At 35.0% G+C, this 17434-nt stretch overlaps 4 protein-coding genes across 4 annotated transcripts; all 4 read right to left on the bottom strand.

The window, feature by feature from the left end:
* Positions 1-76: 76 nt before the first annotated feature.
* LOC148762978 (Nucleic acid-binding, OB-fold-like protein) lies at positions 77-2680 on the bottom strand. The gene is made up of 6 exons (XM_088806339.1): positions 2388-2680; positions 1832-1906; positions 1616-1704; positions 893-977; positions 671-752; positions 77-461 (listed from the first exon to the last, which is right to left on the bottom strand). The coding sequence occupies exons 1-6, from the start codon at positions 2547-2549 to the stop codon at positions 370-372; spliced, it is 585 nt and encodes a 194-aa protein (XP_088662465.1). The 5' UTR covers positions 2550-2680; the 3' UTR covers positions 77-369.
* A 1454-nt stretch (positions 2681-4134) lies between these two features.
* Positions 4135-4721, bottom strand: LOC18600021 (uncharacterized). Its single transcript, XM_007030253.3, has 2 exons — positions 4472-4721; positions 4135-4374 (listed from the first exon to the last, which is right to left on the bottom strand). The coding sequence occupies exons 1-2, from the start codon at positions 4579-4581 to the stop codon at positions 4155-4157; spliced, it is 330 nt and encodes a 109-aa protein (XP_007030315.1). The 5' UTR covers positions 4582-4721; the 3' UTR covers positions 4135-4154.
* Positions 4722-7390: 2669 nt separating this feature from the next.
* LOC18600020 (uncharacterized) lies at positions 7391-9800 on the bottom strand. The gene has a single exon (XM_018122106.2). It carries the CDS (start codon positions 9325-9327, stop codon positions 7516-7518), a length of 1812 nt encoding a protein of 603 aa, XP_017977595.2. The 5' UTR covers positions 9328-9800; the 3' UTR covers positions 7391-7515.
* A 1153-nt stretch (positions 9801-10953) lies between these two features.
* LOC18600019 (carboxyl-terminal peptidase (DUF239)) lies at positions 10954-14900 on the bottom strand. Its single transcript, XM_007030250.3, has 7 exons — positions 14365-14900; positions 14159-14245; positions 13751-14020; positions 13467-13637; positions 13131-13184; positions 11643-11789; positions 10954-11541 (listed from the first exon to the last, which is right to left on the bottom strand). The coding sequence occupies exons 1-7, from the start codon at positions 14593-14595 to the stop codon at positions 11164-11166; spliced, it is 1338 nt and encodes a 445-aa protein (XP_007030312.3). The 5' UTR covers positions 14596-14900; the 3' UTR covers positions 10954-11163.
* Positions 14901-17434: the final 2534 nt, after the last annotated feature.

The following is a 17434-nucleotide window of genomic DNA, read 5'->3' as shown; positions in this document are numbered from 1 at the left end:
CAAGTCTTGCTGTTCTTGTAAAATTTCCTCTCAAAAATCTCATTGAAATGGTGAATTCTAATCAAAGATGCCCAGATTTTGGTTGAATAAATAAGTGAAACATAAAACAATTCATATTTCAAATTCTCCACCTGTATGTAGTTTACATCATGGAATAAGAAAGTTAAAGCTTTCAAAGAATGATTCAACTAAAGAAGCCTGTGAAATTGCCCCTTTTCTTCCTAAAACTGTCAGAATTTGAGAAAAGTCGTGAGGGCCTGTGATACATAATTGCCTATGATCATGTTTCCTTAATACAATTTCTCAAAGGCAAAACTCAGGAAACTGGCACATATGAGACTGCTCCTAGCTTCGCTTGGTACCAATTATTTAACTTTCAACCTTGGCAACCTTCCTTTGCTCAATTTGGCCAGTCAACGGGCACTGCATTTCCGTCCAACTTATTGGAACCATTGCTGCACCTATAATAGACAACAAAAATTTGAGAAGCTGAGGCGTTGTCAAACACATAATGGTGGATAATAGACAACAAAAATCAGAGAAGCTGAGGCGTTGTCAAACACATAATAGTGGATGAATACACTAGTTGATAGGACCGCCAAGAAACATTAGAGGTCTGTGTTTCAGACCAATTTATAAGAACTGCCAAAGTACTGAAATCAATCTTTACCTGCTGAGCTCTCTGCAGAGACTACACCCAGCTCATTCTTAGCAGTTGATAGATAATAAGCCCGTGCATCTCCAAGAGACAGCTTAAATAATGCACTTTGTTAAGGAAAACTACTTGCATAACAGAACAATATAAATGTCAACACAGTTATCTAATTTCCAACCAACGTGGATAAAAGGTTAAGATTTTAAAAATAAGACAACACTACATCATAAAGGATACAACTACAGCTCTGACAATGTCACCAGGACGAAATGACAAGTGCATATCCACTTTGTCAATTTCAGTTGCTCTAACATCCTGTTGCCTGTTAAAATAAACCGTCTTTGAGTTAATACATACCTCTTGCAAAATCTAGCCAGAAATACATAACGTCATCAAACATTAGAAATTCTCATGGCCTCTATGCAACTTATAAGTGATGGACAAATGGCATGTTTAAGCGTATAATAGACTGTATGCACTATAAACTGCCCAATATAATCATATCAAAGAAAGATGGAGAGAAAATATCCTAAACACTGAGAGAGGATAATTTAATCAACCAATTTTAGTCTGCATACTTTGTTGTACGGAATAGCTAGCTGTAAACCATGGCATTTATTACATGAATCATGGGCTACAAGGAAATGACAAACATCTTCTGAACAATGGGTATACAGCCTCCAGATTATAGAACTCTATCAACAAAAAGTAAAGCATGCAGCTCAGAAAGGAAAAACACAATTCTATGTTAGAATGCAAGGCAAGAAGGTATATATAGTTTTGGGGCCACACACACATGAAGGATAGTTACCTTCCAACAATGCTTTCAGGAAACCAATACCAAGTAACTGACAGATAACTCAAAGCAGACGGAAAATATCATTTTTAAATAAGAAAACTCAACATGCACATGGTAGATGCACCCCCACTTCTGATAGAAAGAAAAAGAAGATTAGGTACCTAATTATACCACTGAATTTTTCTCTCACAGACTTTGGACCAACACACATAATATCGGCTGATGCTATCCTAGCCATCACCTTTGTAACCTATTATTCAAATAAACATCAGATTTTGATATCAGAAACTAAATATTGCTTAAGATAATTAATAGTTGATGACAAATATATCGGCTTCCACAACTTTTTTAAAAGAAAAAGATAAATGCAAACTTACCCGGGCAATGACAACAGAACCGGGCTCCGGCACAGGACCATGAGCTTTGTGACCAGTTACTTCCACAGTTGGTCTCTATATATGATTATGATCACCATCATCAATTACAATGCCAAAATAGGAACACATTTTTACAAAATGAATTTTAATTATCCAAGCAGTAATTCAACAAAAACTATGATTCAAAAAGAAAATCATTATATACAATAGTTTATACCAACCTAAACATACAACGCAATCCACCCAAATAAAAAGATTTATCTACGCTAAAAACCAAGACTTTATTTGTAAACATAACATAGAAATAAAAAATAGGTTCAAATTTATCTAAGCCAAAAACCCACAATTTATGTTGAGAATTAACACAGAACCAAACAAGAAAAAAAAATTTTGAAAAATTAATCTAAGCTTAACCCCCTCCCCTGAAGCTAAAACCCCAGAGTTTATAATGATGAATGAATAAAAATATTAAAAAAAAAAAGAAAAGAACTTTGTGCGTTAAATTCATGTAAGGTAAAAAAAACAAAAAAACCCAGATGGAAAAAGCAAAGAAAACCTGGTCAGGAGAATCCGGAGGCGGGGATTGGATGCGGCGGAAACCAGTGAGGGAAGCGTAGATGTTCTTGTTATGCTGTACCACGTAAGCTCCTTTCCCTGCTTTGAGCTCTGTGGCTCTTCCCAGCATCTCTCCTGGCGTTACCATCTCTGCTTCTTCCATTTTTTCTTTGTGCTCTTTTTCTACCCTTTGGAGGCAATGAGCAGCGGAAGCTCTGGTTTTGCTGGTTCTTTCTTGGTCCAGCTCCAGCGAAGGCCGCTCCTTTACTTCTTATTTGCCTTTTGTCTAATTCCCCTAATAACTAATTAGATTTTCTCTTTTTTTGTTGAAAAAGGCCATTAATCATTACTTAATTAAGTCATTATTTCTCAACAATTTTTCTTTATTGAAATATATAATATAAAGTTTTATTTTATTTTATTATATATAGATACAGATATATGACCTAAATAGCTAATAATAACAATGTTAAGGTTAAAACTATATGTAAACCTTGTTTATAAGCTGTAAATTTAAAATAAAGTATGTCTTATGCATTGAAAAGGTAATTGGATAGGGTGTGACATACAAGTTTGAGTTTAGGTACTTGGATGGTTTCAAATTGATTATTTTTTATCTTGATTATTTAGAATTTAAGTTAAATTTTTTAATTTACTCATTTTGAGAAAAAAAATTGCACGATTTGATATATCAAACAATATTTCTTGACATATTCTCGAGAACATATGTGAAAATTATCTTAAAAATATAAAGTAATCGAATTCAAACATTTTTATAAAATATTGTATTTGATATAAATCTTAAATATATTTAAAATTTTATAAAATAATTATAAATTAAATAATAATTCAGACACGATTTAATAATAATTACTCTAAAATTCAAAGTTCGAATTCAAGAATATCCATTAAATTTACCTATGACCATCAAACCAATATAAATATAAAAGTAGATTTGGAACAACTTGACTCAGCAAGTCATTCCGTTCTTTAGTTCCACAACAGGGTTCAATTCAAAAATAATGTTGGAAGGTATTCCAATTTCCCCATTGGCAATCTCAATACATATCCAATTGAAGGGTATTCTCCCCAATCCTGCAGCTGCTACAAGTGAAAATCCCAGGCCCCCTCTGAACCCAACCAAACTCAATAAAAGAAGACAAGTACAGGATGGAATCACTTTTTTATCTGAAAAGTAGCGTAACCGAGAAGGACTTCACTGCAATCACAGTGGGTTTGGGTATATTCTTTCCAATCCATATACATGCCAGAGCAAGATATTTGATCACTTCATCAATCCAAGCCATACATCCACGTTTAGCACATTAGTCACCATCATGGCTAATGTCACCCTTTAGAAACGTGGGTTTGTTGTTGGATTTGGTCGGAAGGTAGAACAAGAGATAAGATTTAACTTGTTGCTTGCACAAGGTTGCATCAGTTGTCATACATTAAAACTTTTAGATATTTGATTCTATCTAAATTAAGTAAAGTTTTAGATCATTTTAAATTAAAGATATTAAAAATTACTAGATATGATTATTAAACTGTCGGTTCAATAAGATATTTATCTTTTGTCGTTAAATGTTTTCGTTTGATGATAACTGAATATTTTTTTCAATTAAAAGAGTTCGATTAATTTCCAAAATCGAAAGTTATACTTTTGGTATAAGAACTTGTTGAATAACAGAATAACTTGCTATTAATGGGAGAAAAAGAGAAGAAGAAGAAAAAAGAAGAGAGAAAGATGGCTAAAAAGATGGTAGAATTATGAAGATGATGAGGAGGCAAATTTGTAGTGTTTATCAATTGGAGCTGATACATCCCAAGTGCAACTAAGTCCTTGGGGGATTGTCACAAGATCACCTGCACCAAATTCTACAAATTCAGATGACCCTTTTGGATACACCTTCACCTTGCCTTTAAGCAAATAGCACATCTCTTCAGCATCAAATTTCAGCAAATACTTCCCTGGAGGACAACCCCATCTACCAAAACACAAGGAGGGGAAAAACAAAATCATGAACAGGAAAACAATTTAGAACAGGTAGAGACATGGTTTAGCATACATTTTTGAATACTTACTTAGGCCATGATTTAATACCCAATTCAGATAATCGCGATTCGGAAGGTTTGCTTTCGACTGTAATACTTAAATCTGAAGATGAACCTGGTGTTGATGACGTTGTTGCCATGAAACCAAAGCAGAAAAGAAACTAAAGGAGGAGGATGAAGAAAGAGGTAAGAGCTGGTTAGTACAGGATTAACATCTGGTAGCTGGCCTGCCTTTATATAAAAAAACTAACGTATTGGCTTAGCTGCCAGGGGGAGGAAAGGAATCTTTAAGTGAAAAGGAACTCGTTATTTACTGCAGAAAATTATCAGCACATACAAAACACAGGCATGTGCTATAAGCTCTTTTGTTTTCTTTTCTTTTTTGGTTAGATATCTAAATTATCTAGTGAAAAAGGGTTGACCAGATGACCTGGTCATTTGAGACAGTTGTCCTCAGCTAATTGGCTTTTGCCTTTTTCCCCATACACCATTTTTTAACCCCAGTTTACTAAGACTTATGACCTTTGATGCAGTCCAATTTGATGGCTTACTTTTTGGCTGCAAGCACTGCAGCATGAAAGAGAGAGAGTTGGTTTAATATCCCCCTGCGGTGGAGAAAAATAAACAAAGAAAAACAAACAGAAGAAATACATTGAAGCACATGATTTTGCTGCTTGTAAATTATGGATTTGATTCAGTGTGTTTGGATGATTGGAGTTTTTTAAAGGAATAGAAATGAATGTGAGCACTAGAAATTAGCATATTTAAAAGACAGAAAAAGCTGGACATGCACGTGTGATAGTTTTAAAAGACATTGCATTGATTGTAGCTGTCACTTCCGAAAGGAAATAATACTTTGGTTCCTTTGCTCCCTTGTGTACTTTGAACATCATCAAACGTCTTTAGTTCAAATATTGTCTTGTACCAACTCTAAATTTGTATTTTAATGAACTGGCCCTTTGTCTTGGCAAGGTGAAGGAAAGTGGTGGGGGGGGGGGGGGGGGAGGGGGGGGGGGTTGGGGGAAGGGGACAAGGGAGTTGAACTATAACTGGTAAACCAGATAGAGTCATGTATACATTTCAGATTCTGGAATGATTTTGACGTCGGAATTATCCAAATGGAGGACTGAGACTTGATAGATATGATTCGAACCTACCCCCTTTCCTGCACTTTGGCTTCTAGAATAGTCGAAGAATAAAGGTTCAAATGGTCACGGAATGTTAAATCTAGAATGGAAACTGTTGTACTTAGACCTATGTTGTTAAATTTGCTCTATTACTGGTAATCAGGACCAGGGGCAATCAGGTTTAAATTCAATTTCTACAAGTTCAAAGTCCTTTTTGCATATGAGGAGTACAAGTGAGGAGCAAGGAAGGCAAGTTTGCCCATTTGTCAACATTATCCTTCCAAATTTTCCAATGTAAGCGTTTTAGAGAAAGTAACCTATTCCCGTAAGAAGTTGAGGGGCTCACAGATAGAATTGATTGGTCTAACGCCTATGCAATTGTTGAGGGTTTCCATGGAGTAAATGACACAATGGATTCAACTCTAGTACAAATATTGTATCTTTTTTCGTTAAGTTGGCCTTGATTTTGGAATTGAGCACCTTGAGTTTGGGATATTCCAACACTGTCCGAATACCTCAGAACACTACCGAGAGAGAAGCAGGATACTTTGTATCCTGAATTGCCATTCGGATCTAGCGGAAAGTAGGTGAAAGACCAGTTCCAGGTCATGAATCATGGTCAGGCTATAATGTTTGCTATGTCTCGATGCTCAGTTATGTCCGATCTTAAATTGGAGAAGTTCACTAACAGATTCAATGAAATTCACGGGCCTTGAGAAGAAACGATGTTATTCGTAGGAGTCAGCTGAGTTGCAGTGTTATTCATATGGGACAAGCTAAATTCAGTCAACTCTACGTCTCCATTAACAGCACAAAAACGGATCAAAAGATGAACTATCATCAATTCTGGTGCCAAGGCAAGCTTAAAATCCTTGAGGCGGACATATATTCTATCCTACCTCTTCGATTTCATCCGAGGTTGCTACTTGCACCATGTCCATTGCTTCCATCAGTAGTAGCAACCCCACTTTTAGCTTCTTCTTTCACTACATTGAGTGCAAAATATAGCCTTGAGTCATGTCGGAATGACCATAACTGAATGACAGCATGAACCCCATGAGCACCATTGAATGTCTCTTCATACCTTCGCTCAACTTCATTCCACATTTTCAACCTCAGACTGGTTTCCACGACAGGATCACTACCAATTTAAACGGCAGGGCTTTACCTTAACCGACCCTTTTCCTTTCTTGTTTGGTAAGGAACTGATCAGCATTGATTTGACCTTCTGGTATTGACAAACGGCACTGAGCCTCATCCAAATCAGAACCAGTCAATCTCTTTTGTATAACATACACCGGCTTAGAAGCCTTCATGGTTTCTATATAATTCTTCAAACGGTGATGCCTTCAGGTTTCCCTGTCTTTCATGGCAATTAGACTACGTCTCCTTATGAAATTGAGCAAGACAGTGTCTGTCAGCAGCATTTCTCTCTCAGCTCTATCCTCTGTTCGCTGTTCAATCTTTTTTACTAGTTCATCAAAAGAGCCATCAATTCATCAACCTCCTTCAGCCTTTCACGGATCGATATATCTCTCTTCTTTTCTGGAACAAAATTACTCTAATCCTTGAAGGGTCAGTTCATCACAAGCATATATTCTTTGTTTCCGAGTCCAATATTTGTTTTCCTGAGCTTCAATTAACGTTTTAGCCAAATCAAACCATGTAAAATATTTAGTGCTAAAACAGGCTTCAAATTAATTATTTATTTGTAACTTTTTATTTAATTTCAAAATTTCAATTTTAAAAATTCATACCATATTAAAATGATAATAAAAATAAAAAATATACAAATTATTTTAAATTAGAAAATTTTATAAATATATCTTGAAAATAAAGCTGACAAAAATGAAAAACATTGCCTTCTTCCTCGTATGCTTTTCTTTGCAGCATACAAGAACTTTTAGAATAGAATTTAATAAACAAAGATTGATGGATAACAAGTCATTACATGCTGACATTTTGATCATCTTCACAGTTTTTACGATGTAGCTCAAAAATAGATCGATCTCCTCCATTTCTACACAATAGATCCACTAGCATTGTTGCTGTTGAAGAGTCTGCAGAAAATCCTTTATCAACCATCTCATGTAAAATTGGCATTGCCCTTGACACATCATCGTTTAGCAAAAATCCCTTGATCATTGTATTGTAAGAACAGCTATCTTCCAAGAAGCCATGCACTCCCATTTTCCTAAACAATTCAAATGCTTCATTTGGTAACCTTTCTTCACAAAGTCGTTTGATCATGATATTACAAGTGTAAACATTAGGGCGTAACCCTTTGACTGGTAGTGCATAAAATAATTTCCTTGCAACATGAAGTTGCCCAACTTGACATAAGCCATCAATTAAGATACTATAGTGGACGATGTTAGCTTCTATCCCACTGTTCTGCATAAAATGAAAAAGTTCCACTGCCTCGTGAACATGACCATGTTTGCATAAGCCATGTAACAAAGTAGAGTAAGTGATTGTGTTTGGAACAAGGCCGCGAGCACTCATTTCCTTGAAAAGTTCTCGTGCTGCCGAAAGCCTCCCTACTTGGCACATGCCATTCATAAGAGTAGTGTAAGTAACAGTGTTAGGGAATAATCCATTTCGAGACATTTCGTGAAAGACTTCCATGGCCTCATCTATCTTTTGCAATTTACAATATCCATTGACCAAGATGTTGCAACCATAAATATTAGGTACACAACCCTTAATAATCATCAAATTAAGAACTTTTCTAGCCTCATCCATTTTGCCTTGCAAGCAATATCCATCCATCAAAGTAGTATAGGTAATGGTATTGGGATCAACACCTTGTCGAATCATTATTTCAACAATGTCATGAGCTTCTGAAACCCTCCCTTCTTTACAAAATGCATCAACCAATATACCATAGGAGACAACATCTAGTTTGCAATTTTTAACAACCATTTCAGTCAGTAATCTCATAACTTCCTTCCACTGGCCTGAATCACACATGGCATGAATTAAAGAGCTATAAGTCACAACATTTGGCAGAATGTCTTTAGCTGTCATTTCAGAGAAGAGGTTTAAAGCCTCAGTTACAAGCTGGTCCTTGCAAAGACTATCAATAATTGTGTTGTATGTAACAGTGTCAGGTAGATAGCCACTTTGTTCCATGTTCCTAAACAATCTAATAGCCCCACTGGTATTGCCTATTTTACAAAGACCATTTATTATGGTATTATAAGTAATCAAATCAGGTTGGTAACCATTCCTGACAATCTCATCAAACAAGATCACTGCTTCGCCTATATTAGATTCAACACACAACCCATTGACGAGGGTGTTAAATGTAGTAGTATCAGGTTTATTACCCAGCTTCAACATTTTTCCCAAAAACGAAAACCCAATATCCGAACGATGCAAGCGGCAATAACAATTAAGCAAGATGTTGAGAGTATAAACATCATGTCTGATTCCCCTTAATTCCATTTGTCTCAACAGAGAAATAGCAGTTTCATAATGCTGCATTCTAACAACCGCACCTACAAATTGATTAAATTCAACAATAGAAGGGCGGGGACGGGTACGAAGCATGTGATTGAAGAAAGCCAAGGCATCATCTATTTTGCCAAACAAGTACTTGGATTTCTTGGAACGGGAAAAAGAGGTAGAGAAAAACTGGGTTTGGAAAGAATAAAAGAAAACAGGAGGAGAAAGAGAAAGGTACAAGTAAGTAAGGGAAGTGAGGGATTTGGAGTTACCAAGTTGAAGGGACGTGCTTTTCCAGCCCCTCATCATCGCCCTTATTCTTCACTGCAAAACTTCAGATGAAGACTAAACAAAGGCAGAGGGAATGCGGGCACTCCCAGCTTCAACTTCAGAAGAATTACTGCCAAAGGCTGAATATTTCGGATCTCAATTGGGAAGTGACACTCGCTCCCGCGGCTTGATTTTTAACGCCTTAAAACTAAAACCCAAAAATCTGCCCCCTGCCCTAAAACTAAAACTTTACTGCAACTGCAAGCACCACCACCACCGCAACAGGCGAGAGGAGGCTTGCAGTGATACTATCCAAGGAAAGAAAAAGGAGACAAGAAATCCAATGCATTGAACACAGTCCGGAAAGTGAAGGCTGTGAGAGGTCAAGAAAAGGTTCGTGATAGTAATAACAACAAGACTGAGATGGGCTTGAAGTTTCCTGGGTAGTGACACTGCCAATTTTGCAGGGAGACTGGTAAAAGAAAATGGGGATCTTCCCCTTTCCCCTGGGAAAGAAGCTAAGGATTAAGCCTTTAGGACCCAAAAATTTAGTGAGCTCCAAGCCAAGCCCTGACTAAATTTCAATAATGTAAGCCCTCATAAGGCCCATAACACATCCTCTAAGCTCCTCAAGTAGGAATAAAAGATCAAATTTTCATTCCAATTGAATCAATTTTGCTGCATCCCCATCTAAACTTAAGATCACATGGTTCAATATATTTTTCTTTTATGGTTTACAATTGAGTCACACAAGGTCAAGAGTTTTTCCTCTACAACAAGATGATCGTATTTTCACATGTGTTTTTGTTTTTACATAAATGATATTGAAATAATGTGGTCAAATTGTACAATGAAACATAAATGATATTGAAATAATTTAGTCAAATTGTACAATAAATTGCCTGCAGCCCAAAAGATCTTGTACCATCTACAAGTTTCATCTAGCCATGGAACAATAAACAAATTTTCTGTTTTTTTTTTTTAAGAAAAAAAGAAAGAAGAAAACCAAGTAGGGGGGAGGGAGGGAAAAGGCTCCATTTCCAACATCTACATTGAATGACATTGAATAGGATGCTTCACTCAACTGCCTTTATTTCCTTCTTTTTGACTGGCCCATAAGGTTCTTCTGTTTCTAGCTACACCAATTAATATGCTGCCTGCTTTTTTTATTTTGTTAGGAGCTAATGGTCCTTCCTGCAAATTGGCTTTATAATTTTTTTGCTTTTTTTCTTTAATTGGGTTTTCAATGGTGGCCTAACTCTAATGTTCTGTCAAAACTTTAACTTCAAAATCTTAAATACAATGAGGATGCTGTACCAAAATCATCTGCCTTCTATTTAGAAGAAAAATCATATATTAAATAATAAATCAAATATTCGAATATTTAATTTTATTTTTTATTTAGATATAAAGATAATATAATATTTATTTACACTACAAACATCAAGTAGACATATGATAAAATTTTATATGAGGCCGAAAAAGGAGAACAAAGAGAGGGTAGACCATTTTTGTTTCTAGTAAAAAAAAAAACATTTGAGAAGTAGTTTCACTAAAACAGAACATGAACTTTAGCTTTATGAGGTAGTATTACACAAGTTATAATCAAGGAAAAATTTCCCATTAAGCCGTACCTACTCCAAAATATTGCTATTTCCATGCCTGTTTATGCAAATTGCCTTTTGTCTTATTTTAAGTAATGATACACATTCCTTGTCGCCACAAATTAAGACAAACAAAAATGTAAAAATCAGCAAAAACAAGAGTGGAAATAGCATAATTCAATAATTACAGATTTAAAGAATTTTCGACACTAGGAATTTTTTTTTTTTACGTGGGATCTTAGAATTAATTATATCTTCCTGGGATAGTTGATCAAGGGCACCGTGGATTGTTCCCTGGCCCTCCATAGTAGAAATATGTGCCCCATTCATTGTTGTAGGAGCTCTTGATGTTGTAACAATTTGTATTCTCAGCTAGGGTTGATATGTCATGGACAGAACTCAAGCTGTTATCAGCGTCAACAATCTCGAGGTTCCGGAAATAGCTTGATTTTCCAAACCCTTCCTCGGCGAAGTGGCCGGAACCCATCTGCGTTGACGTGTGCTGGCCGTTGGCCCTTGAGTTCACCACTTCTCCACCCCATTCCACCATGGTGGCATGGTCTGCTAGGTGAGTAAATAGCTCTGCTGGCCAATAACCTACTAGGGTATTGTCACCAAAACCCATCCACCAATTCCCTAGCTTAGGATCCTAATAAAATTGGAAAGAGAGAAACAATTTTCAAGTAATTAATTAATTATATAGAAACATATAAATTTCATTAATGCAATAAAGCTATGTAATTATTTTACCTTCCAAATGAGGATGGTAATGTCATATTGATTTGCAGCATACAGAGAGATAGGAGAAATGGCAGCCCCAATGGCAATTCTACTATTTGTTTGGACAAAGCCTGCACATAGAAGGTTGTAGCATCCAGTTGCTTGATAGGAATCAGCCTGTATAAAAAAGCACCCATCATAATCAATAACAACATTAATTAATATTCATTTCATTTTATGAAATTCCTATCTTCTTACCATATATAAATGCTTAAGAAAACAAACAAAAATATTAACTAATTAAATAATTAATGTTCACTTCATTCCATGACATTAATTTCCACTTAATCTCCACAGCAAATAAATGCTAAATTCCACTCAAATGAATGAGTTGCCTTTAAGTCGTAGACATGTTAAAAGGTTTGTTGAGAAGCATAAATCAAGCAATCAACATTTACTCTCAAGCTAGCCACGAACAGTAGTCAAAGGTAAACAGTTCGTTTTGCCTTTGATAAATGTTCTTTTTCCATCTACCTTTAAACCCCAACAACCTTTTTACATTCTTGTACAAAGATTTAAAGTAAAAAAATGTATGGGCAGAATGAATGTCCAGGCCACAACAAAAGTTAATTTAAAGATTCCGCAACAATAATGGAGGCTTTTGTTGGTTGGGGTTTCATTTAATTATTGCATGGCTTCTTTTGATTTGGTTTTTATTGAATATTAGCTTGAAAGAATGGTTAACTACTTTACAATTAAGTAATTGGTGTGTTAGAAGATCAACTTTTTCCATTCCAAAGCACTTTTTCATTCACATTCTAAGCAAATTGGTTGAGCTGCAAACAACCCAAATCAATTAATGCAAGATGCTAATGATTCAAACACATTTCTTTTCATCTCCTTCTTTTTTCTTTCTCTTGGAAAAGCCGAAGAAAATAACGCCTATATAATATGCTCACGTAACATTAATTAAAAAAATTCATGACTGTGTAACTATTCACATAGAGATTTCAATCCAAAAATCTTGAAATTTAACTAAAAGTAATTCATTATAAATCATAAAAAATTTCAAGTTTAAATTTCAAATCAAAGTAAAAACCCTAAATCCAAGACAAATGCAAGATGTTAATGATTCAAACACATTTCTGATTTGCATCTTCAATCTTCAATCTTTTTCTTTTTTTTTTTCTTCAAAAAGACCAAGAAAAGTAATACGTATTATAAAATGCATCAAAACAATTATTTATAAATCATATAAAATTTCGAGCACAAATTCAGAGAATTCTTTACTTTAAGATTTGTATTAATAACAAAATAAAAACCCTAAATCAAGTTGACTTTAGTATTATGAACATGCACATGGCTGCATCCGCATGAATAAAATCCATATCGTTCTCATATACAGTCATTGGTATGATATAGTAATTATTAACTATGTGACCAATGGAGCCATAAAATAAAAAATATGATTAGGGTCATAAGCTTTAATCAAGTAAGCTATAATTATAGAAAACTCACCGTCCAGTAAGTGAACAATCTTGGCCTGCTGTCACCATAAAGCTCCGGACTGACCTGACTAGTAGAATAATCAAAACTTCAAAAACCTCTAATTCCAAATAACATAAAATATTAATTATTATTCTACACACCTGCCTTGCTCTCGATCCGAATATTTAAAATTTTTAAATTTAATTAAATAACAATATCCACATTCAAAGCAGAATCTTGAAGTGAATAAACAATAATTATTATTTTATTTATTTATAAAATTGGAAGAAGAGAACAATTAAAGAAGAAAAAGTGGGGTGGAGTGTGGGATAATAGGTATGCAGGGACAGGAAATGGAAGGAGTACCTGCCATCCAGCTTCGATGCTGTTGAGATCAGAGCCGTCGAATGATCCGGAAAGAACCCAAATCTGTGATAGGCTGAACTCGTTGACTACTTGGATTGAAGGGTCCCACACGTTTATAGTTGCTTTTGCTCCGAAAACCTCTTGGGATGTTCCGGTATACGCAATCGCATGCTGAGAAAATGTGCAATATCCATGAAATCACCGTCCATTCTGATTACTTTTTGACTTTTTTATTGACAAAGTACATTAATTTTTAGGGCAAGGAGGAAGAGAGGAGTACGTACTTCGTGTCCGTTGCCGCTAACGACATCAGGGGCATCGGTGCGGCGAGTAGGGGTGAAACGACGTTGTTTCTTGCCAAAGTCAAACAAAGACTTGGCTCTCAAGACATCATGCAGACTGCTCCGCCGTATGGGAACTGTTCCTTTGGGACATCTTGTCCCATTCCCGTGCCACATTTGCCATGCACCCTTTACGGCTCCCACATTACCCATTGACTCTCTTGCCTCATCTTGCTTCAACGTTTTCACTTTAGGCATCTCCGATGGAACTCTCTGTTGCATCCAACATAAAGTTAACCCATGTTGATTTCCATTGAAATAAGGCATAAGTTTAAGCCATGTTTAGCAAGAACAAAAAGGAGAGGAAGAATGAGATGTCCTTTTAGATTTTGCTTTTTTTTTTTTTTGTACCTGAATCTTGTGGTTCTTTAAAAGAGGATGATCTAAAGCTGGTTGTTTTCTTTTATGGACACAATCTATGATATCTCCATCTGGGCTCTGAAAGCGTCAAAAGAGGAACACCAAAAGCAAGAAACTCCATGAGAGATGTGAGAGAAAACAAGGGGTTGTGGCATGCATTTGTTTTTGTTTGTTACTAGTGAGAAAGAAGGACATACCTCGATGGTCATGACAGCAGGCTTGTTAATCTTTGCCAAGTGTTTTTGAATTCTTTCAAGCCTCAAGCTACTTACTTGCCTATACTTTGTGTAATTTAGGCCCGAAACGAGGGTAAATTTCGCGACGAAAAGGAAAGAAAGAAGAAGAAGAAGAAGAAGAGGAAGAGGAAGATGGTGATGAGGAAGGAGAGATGAAACTCCTCTCTTCTTGGCAACGATGTCACAAGCCATTATCACATTCAGTGCCAAGGAAAAAAAACGTGAAGGGAAGCTAGCAAACCATTACTAGAAAAAACAATGGCTAAAAACAAATACGACTTTATTGCTTGATCTCTGCTAGGACCAAACAACTACAAAAACAAGAAAAGAAAGGAAGAAAAGGACTCTTTTTCTTCTGCTCCTTCTCTCTTATCTTTAATGGGGAGAGAAGGGAGGTGGGTGAAGGTTAATTAACCCTGCAACAGTGAACACAGGCCAGCCCACCTTACTCTTTCACCATCAAAATCATGATTGCCTGCATTGGATTCATATAATGAGCAAAAATTTTCATATTTTAAATAGAACCCATTTTTTATTTTTTATTTTTTATATATATTTATATATACTTTTGTGTGTTGTTTATAATTTGCACCACAAGCAAAGAAACAGGAGAGAGCAAGAGACTTGAAGGCACTAATAAAACCCAGACCTACCCAACTAAACAGGTCCCCTTCTTTTATTGCAGTACTCCTTCAATGTTTGCATCTGCCACTATATACTTTGCCATTAATACTTTCTTTTCAGTTTTCATTTATTTATTTTTATGGGTTCTGTTTTCTACTTTGCTTTGAAACTTTTCTTACTTAAATTCATACATACACACATCCAACCTTGTGGTTGTTCTTTCTTGTGGTTGTTCTTTGGCTTTTCTTTACTTCTCAGTCTCTTCCATTTCCTTTGTTTTTACCTTTTTTTGAACTCCAAGTAGCACTCAATTGGTATATATCTCCTTTCCATCCTTCGTAGCCGCCACATGGCAGTGCCTCTCACACCTAACTGTTTTAGGCATCTGCATCCGAATTTTGAATATGAAATATTACCCTCTTCACCCTACTCTCAAAATTTAATTATCTAGTACAAATTTCTCTCTTTTTCGGCATTCCCTCACATAACAACATAAACCTTCCTTGGTTACTTTCATATATACGTATTCTGATACTGATAAACAATTAACTTAGCAAGTTTGGGGTCTTGGTTTTGGATATCAAGTATACTTTATAAGACAAAATGGACCATATATGTTACCATTTTCAGCACAAGTTTGCACTTTTTCATGCTTATTTTCAACTCGGGCAGTGCATATAGGACAATATGTTGGGGAAGAGATGCATACAAATAAGATAAAATAGAAGTTTCAAATGATGAACAGCTTCTTAATTAATTAATTTGTTTAAATTTTATTAATATAATAATTTGAGAAAGTATCTCGAGTTTGGAATTTGAGGTGTGGTGATGGAAACCCCAAGGAAGACAAAAGAGAGTCTTCTTGTTTGTTGAAATTTCAACATATTGGGGAGGCTCCTACGCTTACGCTTGTAATTTTCTTTCTTTTCCTATTTTGGTATTGTGAAATGGAAGCAATCCATCCCCTTGAAGTGTGGTACAAAGCACTCATCTCCATGTGGGAATGCATCATAGAAAACATTAAATCTATGAAGGAAAACAATGATATTTAATCTATTTAATGAAGAACACTAATCTATTTAATAGTGGGAGGTTGATTAAATTAAATGGGACTAAGATTGAATTCTTCTCTGAAGAGAAAATTTTGTTTTGTCAGCCTCCTTTACTCTACCAACCTGGAACTCTGGTTTTGACTGCAAAATAAGATTATGATGAATATACCTATTTGCCCCAGGTTTATATAATAACATTTTTCCCTCTACTTGCTAACCATGTTGAAATATATATATAATACTAATTGACCTTCGTCTCAATTTAGATAAGATTGTCACCTTTATTTATAACTCAAAGATTTTATTTTTAATAGTTTAGAATTTGAATTTTATTGAAAAGTATAGTTTGTACTTATAAATCGATAATGGTTACATAAATATCGATTTAAGTCTGTTATCTCAATAATCAAGCAGTAGAATCGATTATAACCGGTATTTTCTTTTGTTGATATTTTTCATTTTTTTTAGCATTATTGCTTTGTCGTTGGATATTATGATATTACAACTTTGGTGCGGCCATCCATGCATTGATAGCCATGCTTCGTAGGTAATTAAAGCCTGTGTGAAAGGGATGGCTTACCATAGAGAATATTTATTAAGTTAGTTCTCTATAATACATGGCCAATTCAATCTTCATCAATTAATAACGAGGAAAAAGAAAATCCTTTCATGAATTTCAACAATTACCCAAGAAAAGTCAGCCTTTTAATTACTCTATTAAATAAAGTTTTGGTACTCATCTTTTATGGGTGCATGTGTGAAGTGATCCCTTTAATGCAATTTAATATTATATATTTTTGGTTATTTTGTTGCATTAAAATTACTACAACTTTGCACATTGAATAAGAAATAAAATGTTATAATTTCATGCCACTTTAATTTAATTAACTTTGTGTTCATTGACTGAATTAGACAAGAGAAATTAATTCTGTAGATGGTTGGATCCTAAATAAAGGACTTATCTGATGATTTCTGAGTGCTAACTATGTTGAAAATGTAGGGACAATTATCATGTTGAAATAGAAAATTATTGCTGATTTGAAGTAATTAATTACGCATTCATGGCATTAAATTTGTGTTATACTTAATTAGCATATTTTTGGGTGATTAATTACCCATTTGGTTACTTAACTTTTCAAAAAAAATTATTTAATTACTTAATTTTGAAAATTGACATTTTGGTTATCATTGTTTACAAAAATTAATATATATTTTGATCATTTGGTCATTAATTTCTAATAATCATTTGGAGTGGTTTTCTCATGTCAAATGATTTTGACGAAGTGAAATCTCAATATCAGTTTATGAATAATGGCACGTGACTAAGGTCGTTTGATATAAAATAGCCACGTTAA

This window comes from Theobroma cacao, chromosome 5 (genome assembly GCF_053813885.1).
Source record: "Theobroma cacao isolate CCN51 chromosome 5, ASM5381388v1, whole genome shotgun sequence".
Lineage (NCBI taxonomy): Eukaryota > Viridiplantae > Streptophyta > Magnoliopsida > Malvales > Malvaceae > Theobroma > Theobroma cacao.
The sequence above is the reverse complement of the archived record's forward strand: the minus strand, read 5'-3'. Positions and strand labels throughout refer to the sequence as shown.

Bases quoted from the DNA above. Each gene is read 5' to 3' on its own strand.
- LOC18600020 (XM_018122106.2), bottom strand. From the start codon at position 9,327: ATGATGAGGGGCTGGAAAAGCACGTCCCTTCAACTTGGTAACTCCAAA.
- LOC18600021 (XM_007030253.3), bottom strand. From the start codon at position 4,581: ATGGCAACAACGTCATCAACACCAGGTTCATCTTCAGATTTAAGTATT. The intron at 4,375-4,471 runs GTAAGTATTCAA...GTGTTTTGGTAG, and splicing joins GGTATTAAATCATGGCCTAA to ATGGGGTTGTCCTCCAGGGA.
- LOC18600019 (XM_007030250.3), bottom strand. From the start codon at position 14,595: ATGGCTTGTGACATCGTTGCCAAGAAGAGAGGAGTTTCATCTCTCCTT. The intron at 14,021-14,158 runs GTACAAAAAAAA...TGGATGCAACAG, and splicing joins TAAAGAACCACAAGATTCAG to AGAGTTCCATCGGAGATGCC. The intron at 13,185-13,466 runs GTACTCCTTCCA...TCTACTAGTCAG, and splicing joins GCATCGAAGCTGGATGGCAG to GTCAGTCCGGAGCTTTATGG.
- LOC148762978 (XM_088806339.1), bottom strand. From the start codon at position 2,549: ATGGAAGAAGCAGAGATGGTAACGCCAGGAGAGATGCTGGGAAGAGCC. The intron at 1,907-2,387 runs GTTTTCTTTGCT...AATCATATATAG, and splicing joins CTCCGGATTCTCCTGACCAG to AGACCAACTGTGGAAGTAAC. The intron at 1,705-1,831 runs GTAAGTTTGCAT...TTTGAATAATAG, and splicing joins GTTCTGTTGTCATTGCCCGG to GTTACAAAGGTGATGGCTAG.